This window comes from Lemur catta, chromosome 13, assembly GCF_020740605.2.
Source record: "Lemur catta isolate mLemCat1 chromosome 13, mLemCat1.pri, whole genome shotgun sequence".
In the NCBI taxonomy this organism is placed as follows: Eukaryota; Metazoa; Chordata; class Mammalia; order Primates; family Lemuridae; genus Lemur; species Lemur catta.
Window position 1 is genome coordinate 40,086,019 of NC_059140.1, and position 16,253 is coordinate 40,102,271.

At 35.1% G+C, this 16,253-nt stretch overlaps 1 protein-coding gene across 2 annotated transcripts in view; it reads right to left on the reverse strand.

Annotated features, from left to right (window-relative positions):
- The window catches only part of UCHL3 (ubiquitin C-terminal hydrolase L3), a 59,171-nt gene that overhangs the window by 7,509 nt on the left and 35,409 nt on the right, over window positions 1-16,253 (reverse strand). Inside the window, exons 7-8 of one of the 2 annotated variants that reach the window (XM_045566766.1) lie at window positions 9,259-9,450; window positions 3,628-3,703 (exon numbers count right to left, since the gene is read on the reverse strand). In XM_045566766.1, coding sequence (XP_045422722.1) covers window positions 3,628-3,703; window positions 9,259-9,450 — 268 coding nt within the window. The remainder of the gene's footprint in view (window positions 1-3,627; window positions 3,704-9,258; window positions 9,451-16,253) is intronic. The other variant, XM_045566767.1, reaches the window with a different exon arrangement.

Sequence of the window (16,253 nt, forward strand, 5' to 3'; positions counted from 1 at the left end):
ATAATGGGAGCCAAATTTCTCACTTTCAGAAAAGGGAGTCACAAATATAGAGTTGTTTTTCAATCGGATTATTCAGTCAATTCTGAATTCACCTCCAAACCCCAATGTTCTAATTTATCCATGAGGAGTCATTACATCTATTTTAAAATACATACTTCTTCCCTCTCTATATATGCCAGGAACTACATGAGACCCCCAAGGAAAAGGAAGGGGTGATAAGAAGAGAAATTACTCAGTCCTTTCTATCAGTTAACCTTATAATTTAGTACAGTTAGGAATGAATATATTAAAGACTACCACCATCCTCTGTTAAATAATTATCCCATAGAAATTAATTTGCAACATGTCCATAATCATATAGTCTTAGTTTAAAAAATAAAGTTAGTCATCTCTCGGTACCCACAGGAGATTGGTTCCAGGACATCCCTTCTCTGCTGAGGACACCAAAATCCTAGGATGCTCAAGCCCCTTGTATAAAATGGTGTAATGTTTGCATATAACCTATGCAATCTTCCCAAATACTTTAAATCATCTCCAGATTATTTATAATACCTAATACAATGTAAATGCTATGTAAATAGTTGTTATACTGTATTATTTTATAAATTTGTATTATATTTATTGTTATTTATTTATTTTTCAAATATTTTTAATCTACAGTTGGTTGAATCCATTGATGTGGGAGGACCCATAGATACAGGGGGGTATACTTTGAAAGGATTTATTTCTTAAAAACTGTATGCCGGCTTTTTTGTTTGTTTGTTTTTAAGAGGCGAGGTCTGGTTATGTTGCTCAGGCTGGAGCACAGTGGCTATTCACAGGCACAAAATAGCATATTATGGCCTCCAACTCCTGGGCTCAAGGATCCTCTTGCCTCAGCCTCCCCAGTAGTTGGGACTACAGGCGCATGCCACCACATCCAGCTGCTGTTCTCTTAATCACTGTTTTCTATTCACTAACTCCATAACTCCTTTTGTTCAATATTCCTTTTAAATTTATTAGATACACATTAAGGTTACTGCCAGTTTCTCTTGCAATAAATCAACAACTGCTCATCTTCATTTGTCTTGTACACCTATCCCTCCCCTCTATGACATCTCAAAGATATGGCTATTCTTTGCAACTCTGAAATTCTTTAAATTCACTTCAAGAATCTGATCCCAATAGGCCTATATACCGATCATTCTTCTTGATAAAGAATACCTAAACCAAACAAGAACTCAGTAGTTCTTTCTTTTGTGAGGTTCTTATTTCAAGTCAATTTTAAAATCCTTTTTCATTGATCTTGGCGTGCCCCAGAAGAGCATCATTCTTCATATGTAGCTTACCCTTAATATATGCCCATCCTTCTAACTGCCCTTTTAGCTTCTGACCTCAGAGGGCTATCCAACCATCCAAACTGAGATTTTTAAAACAACTCTTTCCTTCCCATTGAGATTATCAGAGATTTTTTTGTCTAAATATCTTTTAGATGTTATTGTTTTCTGTTATGCTTCTTTTGATCTAAATATCTTTTAGATGTTATTGTTTTTATGTTTTTTTTAATCTAAATATGTTTTAGATGTTACTGTTTGCTCTATAAGTCTTTCATTCTGAAAGTCACCATCACTTTTATAGTCTCGGGTTATGGATCAAATTTAACTTTTTTCTGGCCTTTTCCCAATCTACTTTCTTGAAGTCAACAGAATGTGTCTGGTGAGTCTCAGCATTCTCTTTTTTGTTTTTTTTGAGCCAGAGTCTCACTCTTTTGCCCAGGCTAGAGTGCCATAGTGTCAGCCTAGCTCACGGCAACCTCAAACTCTTGGGCTCAAGCAATCCTCCTGCCTCAGCCTCCCGCGAAGCTGGGACTAGCCACCATGCCCAGCTAATTTTTTCTCTATATATTTTTAGTTGTCCAGTTAATTTCTTTCTATTTTTAGTAGAGATGAGGTCTCACTCTTGCTCAGGCTGGTCTTGAACTCCTGACATTGAGCGATCCTCCCGCCTCGGCCTCCCAGAGTGCTAGGATTACAGGAGTGAGCCACCGCGCCTGGCCTCAGCATTCTCTTTACTTCCTCTTCCACTCGTTATTCTTTACTATTCACAATTCAGAGTAGAAACTCTGCTTCTAGTAACGTCAGACATTTGAAATCCCTAATCACTGTTATATTTTACCCCTATGCAGATTTTATATACTGAATTAGCAAAGAATATCTTCCAAACTGTTCTGCATGTCTGTTATACACTCCCATAATAATGAATTCTTTTCATTTAAGTTTGATTCCTACTCAAATCATTCTACTATTGTAGACAACCCTCAGGGTTGTACACTTTTATATATACTGAGTTCTTTCTTTTCCTTGTCCTCTTTCATAGAGCCATTTCTTTTTAATAAAGTACACGATTCTGTTGCTATATTCCAAACACAAAATCAACCTAAATTTTATGAACCACATTTACAGTTACAATCTGAGTTCTTTCAGAACTTTTCTGCCTTGAAATAAGTTAAGGAAAATGAATGTGGCAAGTTCATATATACAAAGCAAATGAGAGGTAAGAGAACCAAAATCATGGTATCTAGAAATACTAAAAAGAACTTCCCTTTTTTTGTTTATTTCACCTTTTTAAACCCAAGAAGATTTTACAGGACAGAATAAGAGGATTCATAATAAGTACTGCATACCAATTATGAAAAATTATAAGAAGTTTCTTCTGTCTGAATAAATCAGTTAAAATTCTGTGGATCTCCTTCAACATGCTCTGAAATAGTCCACCTATAGGTAAAATTGTTTTTTAAATGCAGGTATAGGCTGCGCATGGTTGGTCACGCCTATAACCCTAGCACTTTGGAAGGCCACGGTGGTAGGATCACTTGAGGCCAGGAGTTCGAAGACCAGCTTGGACAACAGTGAGACTCCATCTCCACAAAAAAATTTAAAAATTAGCTAGGCATGGTAGCACTAGCCTGTAGTCCCAGCTACTGCGGAGGCTGAGGCAGGAGAATCACTTGAGCCCAGGTGTTCTGAGGTTGCAGTGTGCTATGATGATGCCCAGTCTCAGTCAATTAACCAATCAAAAATAAATAAATAAACAAACAAATAAAATGCAAGTATAGGCCAAAATATCAAATAATCATGGGTACTTTGACATATGCCTGAGGGAATCAATGCTAGAAAACATAGGCTGTTCCTGTAAAGTCTTTTAAAAAATCAGACGGAATACACAGGGATAGAACAAAAGCCTGAAAACTAGTGACACTCATTATTGACTACAAAATTTAGTTATTATGACTACTGCACTGTTTTAAATCTAAAGGGAGTTCATCCAGATATTGATAACTAACTCAATAATTTAATAAAGATTGCCAGGATAATTTTCAGAAGTCTCCTGTAATAATTTTTACTTTCTTGTTTTGCTAAAATGCAAAGGTGGTATGCAAATATTCTTGAATTATAAATTGTCTGAACATCATAAAAATTATTTTTCCCAGTAAAAAATTTTAAAAGGCAAACTACCATTATGTTAACTCAATTTTATACAGCAATCAATTAAAGTAAACACAATAAATATTAACAGTCCTGTTTATTATAAATAAAGACTTCTCCATTTACCATTTCTCTCCCCAGGATAAATTAAAATAGTTCTTACCTAATTCATAGAGATGCCCATCTACATGAACTAATGCAATAAAATGAAGATCTACTTTTTCATCTATATTTGGTGCCTGGAAGAGGAGGAAAAAATACATATTATATGCATTAGTCATCAAATAAATCAATCAAGTAAATATAAATACATATAAACAACATCAAATGGCATAACAGAACACTTATCTAATCTAATTCAAGGCTTTATCTTTGATATGGTGGACAAACAGTGACCATGCCTATGTTTGTGACAATGTGCTCATCCATCAACAAGGTAAACACTAACTAAAAGCACATCTTTCTTAATCTCAATTGATCTAAAGACCAACAGTCTTGTTCACCTTGGAAGCTCCAGTGCTTAGCACAATGCCTGTTACATAGACTATATACACACAGAGCACACTTGTTGAATGGAATTAATGTACAAACTAATCTGTACAATTTTACAAATTTGAAATAAGAAAGTTAAAACATTTTTCATAATGCATAAACAGTTTTAAAAAAACTCTTTTCAAGTTAAATTTTAAGATATCAAGAAAGTGAGTTGTTCCCTTAATGACTTGAACTTAATCTTGTGTTTTGAACAATTCAGCATAAATAGTCTTAGAGTAAAATAGGTCTCTTATTCTAGATTTTAAAAGTTTAAAAATGAATAGATGCAGGAAAATAGCCCAGAAATTTAAAAGCATGGAAAAAAGGATAAGAACAAATTTCAAGTACAATTAACTGTAGCCCATGATTGTTCTCTTGCTTTCTTTGACTCTTAATAAACAATTTGAAATTAAAGCTAGATCTAGGTTCTTAGCTTACCAAGTTCAATTTATATGAGCAATATCTACACTTTGCAGACACTCAAGTAACTTATGTAAAGCCAATACATTAAATGTCACTTTCTATGATATGTAGTAATTGTGTCACACTAATGTGTTAGCTATCAAATCTAAATGGTTTGAAATGAAATACAATCACTCTTAAATACATGTAGAATGCAAATTTTAGAGGCAAAAGTTTTCAAGAGGCATAAATCAAATTATATTTCATATTACTTAATACCCTTTCAGTAACACAGATTGTATTTTAACTCAAAAAATTATACTCTTTTGGCCGGGCGCGGTGGCTAACGCCTGTAATCCTAGCACTCTGGGAGGCCGAGGTGGGCGGATTGTTTGCCCCGTCTGTACTAAAAATACAAAGAAATTATATGGACAGCTAAAAATATATATAGAAAAAATTAGCCGGGCATGGTGGGGCATGCCTGTAGTCCCAGCTACTTGGGAGACTGAGGCAGGAAGATAGCTTGAGCCCAGGAGTTTGAGGTTGCTGTGAGCTAGGCTGACGCCACAGCACTCACTCTAGCCTAGGCAACAGAGTGAGGCTCTGTCTCAAAAAAAAAAAAAATTATACTTTTTTCACCCTGAAATAATTATATGTTTTCAAGTAGTTGTTACATGAAGGTTTCTGATACAGCCATTGAAAGGCACAGAATAAGCATTACTATCTTGGATTCATAGAATGCTTTTAAAACATTTACAGTTACAGTGACTCATCTAACCTCATATAATTCTTCAGATATTATTTCCCACAAATTATAAATGGAAGAAAGTCAATATAAATTGATGTGGCAAACTAGCTTTTCCTAACTTCAATCTAGAACTACAGAATTCTACAGTTGGTACAAATCAAGGTTATTTAGTTTTATTGTTGCTCCAATACTGGCCCCCTCTCTACCACAGCCCCATATTGTGGTAGCCCCTCCAAGGACAGGGAACCCCCACTAGGTTTTGAGACCGTCCATTCTATTGTTAGACAATTTTGTTATAGTTAACCCTCATACTGAGGATAAGATATGTCTCCTTGTATATTTCATCATCTTAGAAAAAAGTCTCATCCCTCTTGAAAATATTTCTTCATATTAAAGACAGTGATAATGAGTTCTCTTACTTTCCTGATCAGAAAATCAAAAAATATTAGTGATCACTCAATCCAATAGCGTCAGTTTATCAATAACCAGGAAAATCTAATTTTTCAAGGCTAACCCTAGGCAATTCTATATTGTAAATTCAATTCTATAAAAAATGCTAGAAAGAATTCTTTATTCAACTAGGAAAGGGTCTTGTTTTAGTCGTTTTAAGACAATTTTCCAATAGGATATCAGGTATTTTAAATCTTTTGAGCTGTTATGTTTTTATAAATTATTAATTACTTTTTTTTTTTTTTTTGAGACAGAGTCTCACTTTGTTGCCTGGGCTAGAGTGAGTGCCGTGGCGTCAGCCTAGCTCACAGCAACCTCAAACTCCTGGGCTTCAGCGATCCTACTGCCTCAGCCTCCCGAGTAGCTGGGACTACAGGCATGCGCCACCATGCCCGGCTAATTTTTTCTATATATATTTTTAGTTGTCCAGATAATTTATTTCTATTTTTAGTAGAGACAGGGTCTCGCTCTTGCTCAGGCTGGTCTCGAACTCCTGACCTCGAGCAATCCACCCACCTCGGCCTCCCAGAGGGCTAGGATTACAGGCGTGAGCCACCGTGCCCGGCCTAAATTATTAATTACTTTAACACCATCTCTTCTTAGGAGTTATGTATCTTACAGCTTCTACTTTCACATTTTGCCAGTAAATACAACCCTGGTAGAGATATAACTGGAGTCAGAGAACTAAACATGTATTCAATCCCTTGGGTTTTCAAAAATTCATTTTGAGGTTTAAATGAGATGTTTGCAAGTACTTTGTAAACTGTTAAGTGCTATATAAATCTTATGTATTATTACAATAATATTACTATATTATCACAAATGTAACCAATTACCAAATCTAGTGACTCAAAATTGTGCGTCATTGTACCTTTTATCTAAACATGCATACTAAAAATATAAAACTCTAAAAAGGTTATGAAAAGCCTTCAAACTATTATAAAAAATAAGCAAAGCTCAAAACTTCTCAGCCTTCCACAAAACCTCAGTACCTGTTATGAGCCTTCTCCTTTGACCAACGTCAATTAGTCTGAGAGTCTAAAATCTGTAATTATTCAATTGCTTAAAAATCATTCCACTAGGCCAGGCGTGGTGGCTCACACATGTAATCCTAGCACTCTGGGAGGCTGAGATGGGAGAATTGCTCAAGGTCAGGAGTTTGAGACCACTCTGAGCAAGAGCCAGACCCCGTCTCTACTAAAAAACAGAAAGAAATTAACTGGACAACTAAAAATATATATAGAAAAAATTAGCTGGGCATGGTGGTGCATGCCTGTAGTCCCAGCTACTTGAGAGGCTGAGGCAGAAGGATTGCTTGAGCCCAGGAGTTTGAGGTTGCTGTGAGCTAGGCTGACGCCACGGCACTTTAGCCTGGGCAACAGAGGGAGACTCTGTCTCAAAAAAAAAAAAAAAAAATCATTCCACTAAAAACAAGAATAAATAAAAAAGCAAATTCCAGCAAGTCTTGTGTTTCAAAAACAGACCAACAAATAACTATACAAAAGGCAGAAAAGAGGCTATTTAGAGATTCAATCTTTTGGGCCTATATATACATATTTTTTAATTCTCTAATTTTGAACATAACACTTCTTAGTTATTTCAAAGAATTAAAAAGTAATATAACAAATCAGTTAGATAGAAATTAATACTAAATATAAATTTCACATTATAAAAATACAAATTAAATTTAATGTATAATTATATGGCACTTAATATATACCAGACACTGTTCTAAGTGCTTTGTATGTATTGAACAATTAAACATCATACAGGGTCAGCATCCCAAATCCAAAAATCTAAACCTGAAATGCTCCAAAATCCAAAACTTTTTGAGTACTGACATGATGCTTAAAGGAAATGCTGATTAGGCCATTTCAGATTTCAGATTTTGGGGTTTGGGATACTGAATCAGTAAGTATAATGCAAATATTCCCAAATCTATAAAAATGTAAAATCCAAAACATTTCTGGTCTCAAGCATTTTGGATAAGGGATACTCAACGGTATAACTCCAAAAAAGCAGGTAATATGACTACATCCATCTTATTCTCAAGAAAACTGAGGCACAGAGACATTAAGTAACATGCTCTAGGTCATATAGTTAGTGATGAAATCTGGATTCAAACCCAGGCAGTGTGGTTCTAGAATCCATGTTCTTAACCACTATGCTATGAAAATATTTAAAGCTACAAGGCAATGGAATTAATATGAAACAAAGATCAACATTATATAAAAACATATAAAACTGGAAATGCCAAATTTTATGGCATGTTCACTTATATTTTGAATATTTTTAAGTACAAACAGAATTATTCATATTTAGAATTGAATCAATTGTGCCCAGGTCAACATTTATAAATTTAGGATTTTACTCTGGTCATCTAATTCACCTTGTATCTCTCACTGTGCCAAACAGTGTCTGGCACAGTAGGGAAGCAACAAATGTCAAATGAATGAATGAATAAAAATGACAAATGAATGTTGTGACCCAGTGAAAAAAATGAAATAGAAAGAGAGAATGTTGTTAATACTCAGCACAAATAGAAGGCTATTTGATGACCACACTGATATTTGGTGGAAGCAAATGTTTAAGGAAAGACTCCTCTTCACAGTTAGAGTATAGCTCTAGAAGGGTCAATAAGGGAAAGAAAAACTGACTTTTAATTGTTTTTAAGCATTAAATGTGTGTGTAATCAGACTCCCCTGGCTTCAAAAGTCATGATCATTTATAGAAATGTCAAGTTTCTTAAAAATGTATGGCACAAACCAAAGCTTTTAGGTATGGCACCTCTAGGTAGGCTCTGCAAACCACAGTTTTTGTCTTTAATAGTCCAAAACATCACAAAGACAAGAGCTGTAGTTGCTTAATTCTGTAGTTTATTTCAGTAGTGAGAATTACTAGAATTCCATCAACCTCAACACTTAAGACAATTAGCAAGATTAAAAGAACGTACTTTAATAGTTTGCAGATATTATTACCCTACACAAAAGAGAAATCATAAAACTTCTGGGAGGCCTACAACACACAAGGAGAAAATCTTCACCACCTACTTAGAAAAGATCTTTAGAAATTGAATAGGCAGGGAAGATCGGATCAAGATTAAACCAAGTACCTGAGCCACCTCAGGGAATAAAATAGCTTAGATGAAACACCCTACACCATGAAGGATTTAGATTGAGGCTAGAGGCTAGAGTAAGTAAAGTGACCCCAGAGCATGGCAAGAGACTAAAGCCATGCTCAGAAACATGGAAAAAAAAAAAAGTAATAGATGGCAAGGAACTCAGAAGGTACACAATATTTGTTGACCTAAGTCAACTAAATGAAATCAGAAAGCTGAACGGTAAGAGAACACATTCTCTTTAACAACTAACAGAACTCAAACATTATCATGAATGTTGATCAGTACTCATCAAAAGGCAGGCACCCTTATGTTGGCAGGAGATGGAGTGAAAAGATGGATGTTCACCAAGGCAGTGGTGAAAGTCAAGCTAGACTGCAAAGCATAGAAGTATGCTTGCAATCTTATTGGGGGAGAAAAAGCTAATGGTTGAGTGAACCAAGAGAAAAGCACTCTGAAGACTGAAGACGTTTAAGGAAAAAAAAAAAAAAAAGGATTGCCCTTATCACTGGAAGAAGAGGTGGAAGATTGACTACACTTACAACAGAATGGAGACCCAAAGATGGTAGGCGTAAGAAGGGTCGCCAGCGACGGAGACGGAGAGATGGACTGGTAGCTTTTGCAGGGCCTACATGGTTACGTTTGACCCAGGGCAGGGATGCATGGTGACACAATGATGAGGCCTTCGTTCTGCAGTGGCTAGAATGAGGCTGTGATGAGGATGGCGAAGAGGACTACATAATTAAAAAAGAGAATATTTTACTTAGACCACATTTCTCTGTGATCATTTATTCTTAAAAGCAACGTATGGTCACACTTGTATTCTTATGGTCTAATACTTTTAATAACCATAACCTAACACAGGATCATGTAGTAATATTGGTTAAAAGCAGGTGAAGTGGAAATATATAACCAAGTATGAGGTTATATGCCATACATCCCTAAGTACACATCTGAAAATATTTATGTATCTTCATTTGCATAGCACAGACTCACGGAGCTGAATATTTATGTAAAATCCACTAAAATGTAATTGTTACATGGAATTGTTTTTAAAAAGTAACACACACACACAAACCATGTAACATACAAAACACACAAAGAAGAATGGGTAGAAGAAAACTATACAGTGGTAAGCCTTGGTAAAAAAGAATTCCTTGGAGGGAATAAGCTCCAAGGAGGAAAAAAAAACTTGAAAATATACACAAGAATGCCATTAACCTTTCTGATGCTGATGACCTGAATAAACTATCCTTCTGCTTAGGCTGACAAGTTACATAAAAAGTATCATGGCCTATTAACTATGTTGTAGTCAACAATAACATTTAAAATATGTATCGCTTATTTTATGCAGGTATTCTTTTAAGCATTTTACATATATCGATTCATTTAATCTCCCAGTAACCCATGAGATAGGTACAACTACTCCAGTTTAACAAATGAGGAATCAAAGCACAAAGCGATTAGGTTTTTAGAAACACAACCAAGGTCACATTGCCAGCAAGTGGCAAACTGGGACTAAAACTCAAGTAATCAGATTCTAGAGTCCAATGATCTTAATCACTATGGTGTATACCCTAAGTGACTTAGAGAAAGATTTTAATGCTAACTTATTATACCAGATCCTAATAAACAGAGGAATAATTCTCATATGGTTAGATATTTTAGAATCACCTTTTTCAAACACTATTGTGCCACAAAAGCCAAATCTGGCCAAGAGTGTTTCACAAAACACACATGGATACAATAACTAACTTAGTGGTAATCCAAACGACTTTATAACTGTTATCTTCAATTAATAACACCAGTACATAAAATAAAAAATTTAAAGGAGTACGACAAAATTATAATGAACCACAATGAGAAGAAAGAAAAAGAACAGTGACACAAGTCCTTGCTTAGTGAAAATATTTAATAGATTTCACTAATCACGACCTATTTTTTTTAGGAATGTGAGGAGTTTTACTTTGAATGATCTCTAAAATTCCTTTCAACCCTGAAAATTCTACAATCCTACCCCTAGTATTTTCAATCTATGTAAACAATACACTAACCTAAAATAAGGCTATAATTTTGATGGGGGTTTCAAAAATATGTTTGTGAACAATTCAGCTGCTCATAATAAGAATCCATCAGAAATACATAAATGAATCCTATGCTTGGCTCTACATGGGAAGAAAAGTGTCTGTTCTCAGAGACAGGCTAATCAGAAGTTTGTCACATTCAATTTGATTACATTCAAATAAGAGAAAGATAGGGAAGGAGAGAAAAAAGGAAGAAGAGAGAAGAAATAAATGAAAGAGAAAGAAATGGAGTAAAGGAAGAGAGGGAGGGAGTGGTAATGAACAGTAGAGGAAAAAAAAATTCTAAGAATTTGGGGAGGGAAAAATTACTGAGCCAGAGTTGTACACTGAAAGAATGTATAAGGTGTGACAGGTAAAATGGAAAAGTATTTCTTCTGGCAAAGAATTCAGTGTGAGAAAAACAGAAATAGAAACAAGGAGCACATGTTCAGAAGACAAGATTGTTAGGTATGGGATTTGATTATACTCTTTCAATTTAATAAGTTAACCTACTACTTTTTTTTTTTTTTTTTTTTGAGACAGAGTGTCACTTTGTTGCCCGGGCTAGAGTGAGTGCCGTGGCATCAGCCTAGCTCACAGCAACCTCAGATTCCTGGGCTTAAGCGATCCTACTGCCTCAGCCTCCCTAGTAGCTGGGACTACAGGCATGAGCCACCATGCCCGGCTAATTTTTTTGTATATATATTTTTAGTTGGCCAGATAATTTCTTTCTATTTTTAGTAGAGACGGGGTCTCACTCTTGCTCAGGCTGGTCTCGAACTCCTGACCTCGAGCGATCCACCCGCCTCGGCCTCCCAGAGCTAGGATTACAGGCGTGAGCCACCGCGCCCGGCCTAGTTAACCTACTACTTTTTGATGGTGTTAGCGAAAGACATGAGACTCCTGGGTCAGAGAAAAAGGACTTTATTACTCATAGCACAGCAAGGAGCATGATCATCAATATGTTTGCACCAATTCATATGAGGGCAACAGATAGGGCCAGGATGGATGGCTGCACATGCAGCAGGCTGCATTACAAGAGAGGAACACTGAACTTGGAAAGCATTTTTTTATAGCAAGCAGTAAGTAAATCTGCTCTTTGCCCTGGAGGAAAACATCCCTACCTCATCCCTTAAGGCTCCTTACTACCAAATACACCTGTAAGAAATGTGTTTTGTAACTTCAAGTGTAATAGTCCTCTTCTTTTGACATTTTTGAAAACTTTTTTTTTGGGGGGGGATATTTTCAAATTTACAGAAAATTACAAAAACACAAATAGTATAGGGAGCACCCAGATTTGTCTATGACATTCTATCTGCATTTGTTTTATCATCTAAGTTTAGATTCTCCTCCTCTCTCTACATAATTATTTTTCATTTGAGAGTAAGTTATATGCATCATGGCTCTTTACTTCTAAATACTTCAGTATTTCCCAAGCCTAAGGAATTCTGCTACATTAACGTCAGTGCAGTTATCACCCTCAAAATTTTATATTGATATAATACTTTCATCTAAACTCCTATATTTTAATTTTGTTAGTTGATCTAGTCATGGACTTTACAGCATTTTCCCCTAGGATCTAATCAGAGCAGACATTTAATTTACTCATCATGCCTCCTTAGAATCCTTTAACTTGGAACATTTCCAATAGTCTTAGTCTTTTATTTCATTTTAAATACTATCCCTTTCCCCATTTTTTAATAAAATATTTTCTAGGTAAAAAGTCGTGTTCTCTGCTAAGAGAGACCGTTTTATTTCTTCCTTTCTAACCCATATGCCCTTTATTTCCTTTTCTTGCCCTATTGCATTGGCTAGGACCTCTAGCACAATAATGAATTTCATTGATTTCTACGTTTATCTCTATTATTTCTTCCTTCAGCTTAGTTTAGATTTAATTTTCTCTTCGTTTGCTACCTTAAAGTAAACACTTATAGACTGTTGACTTGAAACCTTTTTATCTTTTCTACTATAAGCTTATAGTGCTATAGTTTCTCTCTAAACCCAGCTTTTTCTTTACAAGTACTTAATGCTATAGATTTCTTTCTAACACCTCCATTAGCTGCATCCTGTAAATTCTAGTATTTTTGTTAATTTTCAATCAATTTAAAACGTTTTCTAATTGCCCTTGTGAATTCCTTTTTGATCCATCAGTTATTTAGAAGTATGCTGTTCAATTTCTAAATATTTTGGGGATTTTTCAGATTTTTTTTGTTATTGATTTCTAACTTAATCCCATTATGGTTAGAAAATATCTTTTTTATGATTTAAATTTTTAAAAATGTGTTAAGGTTTATTTTCTGATACACATTATGGTATATTCTGGTGAATATGCCATGTGCACTTAAAAAAATATTTATTCAGCTGTTGTTGGAGTATTTCATAAACATCAAAAAGGCCAAGTTATTTGACAATGTTATTTAGGTCTTCTATGTCTTTATTAATTTTCTGTGTCTACTTGTTCTAGTCATTACTGAGTGTTGAAATTTCCAACTATAATTGTAGATTTGTCTATTTCTCCCTTCAGTTCTATCAGTATATATTAGGTCATTAAATATGAAATGTCCGATTTCAAATCAAAAGTGTAGTTTACTATATCTCAAACAAGTAGTACAATTAATCAAAGTATGCACCTAAACTATCGACACAATTTTGTCATCTTAGTGGTAGCTTATTTATGAAAGCAGTGAAGAAGTCTGGAGAGTGAGTGGCAATGAAATCGCGAAAGGCATTCTCCACAGCTTATTGAGAATTGAATATTTTTCCTTGCAAGAAGTGGTCCAAAGCCTGGAAGAAGTGGTAGTCGGTATAAAGTCTGGTGAATACAGTGGATGACAGAGAGCTTCCAAGTCCAGCTTCTGTAGTTTGAGCAGCACTGTTTGTGTGACATGCTGTCCAGCATTGTCTTGCAAGAGGATTGGCCTGTCTCTATTTACCAATCTCGGCCGCTTCATCACAAACATCCTCATTTCATCCAATTGGTTACAGTAGACACCCGCTGTAATTCATTGACCAGCTTTCATGAAGCTGTAGTGCATAATACCAGCACTGGACCACTAAACACAGAGCATTAGCTTTTTTTGATGAATATTTAGTTTTGTATTGTGTTTCAGCTCTTCATCTTTATCCAACCACTGTGCCAAATGTTTACGATTATCAAAAAGAATCCATTCTTCATCACACATAACAATACAGTGCAGAAATGATTTGCCTTTATGTCGTGACAGCAAAGAAAGGCAAACTTCGAGACAATTTCTCTTCTGATATTCATTTAATTCACAGGGAACCCAAATATCCAGCTTCTTTACCTTGGCAATTTGTTTGAAATGGTCCAATATTGTTGGAATAGTAATGTCAAACCTTACTGCTAATCCATGCGTAGGCTGAGATGGATTTGCTTCCACTACAGCTTTCAGCTCATCATTATCCACCTTGGTCTCAGGTCACCCACGTGGCTCATTTTCAAGATTAAAATCACCAGAATGGAACTTCTCAACCCACTGACGTACCCATTCATTAGCCACATCTTTCCCAAACACTTCATTGCTATTTTGACCTGTCTGCGCCGCGTTGGTTCCACAATGGAACTCATATTCAAAAATAACATGAATTTTCAACTTATTCATGGTTTCACAAAAATTGCTCTTAAAAAAATGTGAAATAGGCCGGGCGCGGTGGCTCACGCCTGTAATCCTAGCACTCTGGGAAGCTGAGGCAGGTGGATTGCTCGAGGTCAGGAGTTTGAGACCAGCCTCAGCAGGAGCGAGACCCCGTCTCTACTAAAAATAGAAAGAAATTATCTGGCCAACTAAAACATATATATATATATATATGTGTATATATATATATATATATATATATATATATATATATATATATATATACACATATATATATATATATAGAAAAAATTAGCCGGGCATGGTGGCGCATGCCTGTAGTCCCAGCTGCTGGGGAGGCTGAGGCAGTAGGATCGCTGAAGCCCAGGAGTTTGAGGTTGCTGTGAGCTAGGCTGACGCCACGGCACTCACTCTAGCCCGGGCAACACAGTGAGACTCTGTCTCAAAAAAAAAAAAAAAAAAGTGAAATATAATCACAAGCCAAAATGTACATTTGTAAGACTGAGGATATACCTTCACAATAAACATAAAACAAGAAGTGTCAAAGCAAAATGTCAGAAATATCAATTGTCAAACTTAGTACTTAAGGAAATTGGACATTTCATACTTAATAACCTAATATATTTACAGGCTCTAATTTTTAGCTGCACACACAAACTTTATCCTATGTGTATGCTGTGTCTTCTTTGTCCTTATGCAATGTCCTTCTGTATCACTAGTAATATTCCTTGTTTTGAAGTCTGCTTCATCTCACATTTAGAGCTACTCCAGCTTTCTGATTAGTGTTTACATTGTAGCTCTTTTCATATCCTTTTAATCTTCCCATATCTTTTATTAAAATTGCCTTTCCTGTAGATAGCATATAATTGGGTCTACTTTTTTAGCAAACTGATCATCTTTCTTTCAATTTGTGTTTATAATCAGACCGTTTATATTTTATTAATTTCTTGTAATTTTTAACCTGTTTAGATTAAAATCTACTATTTTGCCAGTTCTCTATTTTTTCCATCTGCTCATTTGTTCTGTTTCTTTTCTGCCTTGTTTTTGTATTATTTTTATGATTCTATTTTATCTGTGGTATGGACTTTTTCTTTATAGTTTCTACATTTTTTAGTAACTTCTCTAGGATTTATATTTCTTTAGTCACAGTGTACCTTCAAATAATATCATACCACTTCATATGTAGTGCAAGAACCTCACAGCAGTACTATCCCAATTTCTCCTTCCTATCCTTTGTGCTACTGTCATACATTTTATTTTTACATATGCTATAAATTTGCAGTACATAGTTTAAGATAGTCAATAATCTTTTAAATAAATTAAAAATAAGAATAAAATTTATTTTATATTTATCTTCATTTGTTCCATTTCCAGTGCTCCCAATTCTTTGTGTAAATCCAAGGTTCTGTCTGGTATTGTACTGCTTCAACATGGCAAAATTTCTTTATATTTCTTGTAGAGGAGGTAAGCTGGTAATAAGTTCTCTCAGTTTTTGTTTATCTCAAAGTTTTTATTTCTTCTTTATTTTTGAAAGATATTTTTGTTCCATTGAACTCTTAGCACTTTAAAAATACCACTCCATTGTATTCTGACTTATATAATTCCAGACAGGAAGTCTGCTGTGACTCTTATCTTTGTTCCTCTGTTATCTACTATTTCTTTTTTCCTTTGGCTGCCTTGAACACTTTCTATTTATCTTTCTTTTTCAGCAGTTTGAGTTTTACATAACTTGATGTGTGTGTGTTCGACTTTTGGAGGGTAGGGGTATCTATCCTACCTAGTGTCTCTGAGATTCCTGAAGCTATGGTTTAATGTCTTTAATTATTTTTGGAAAATAGTTGCCATTAACTCTAAAAA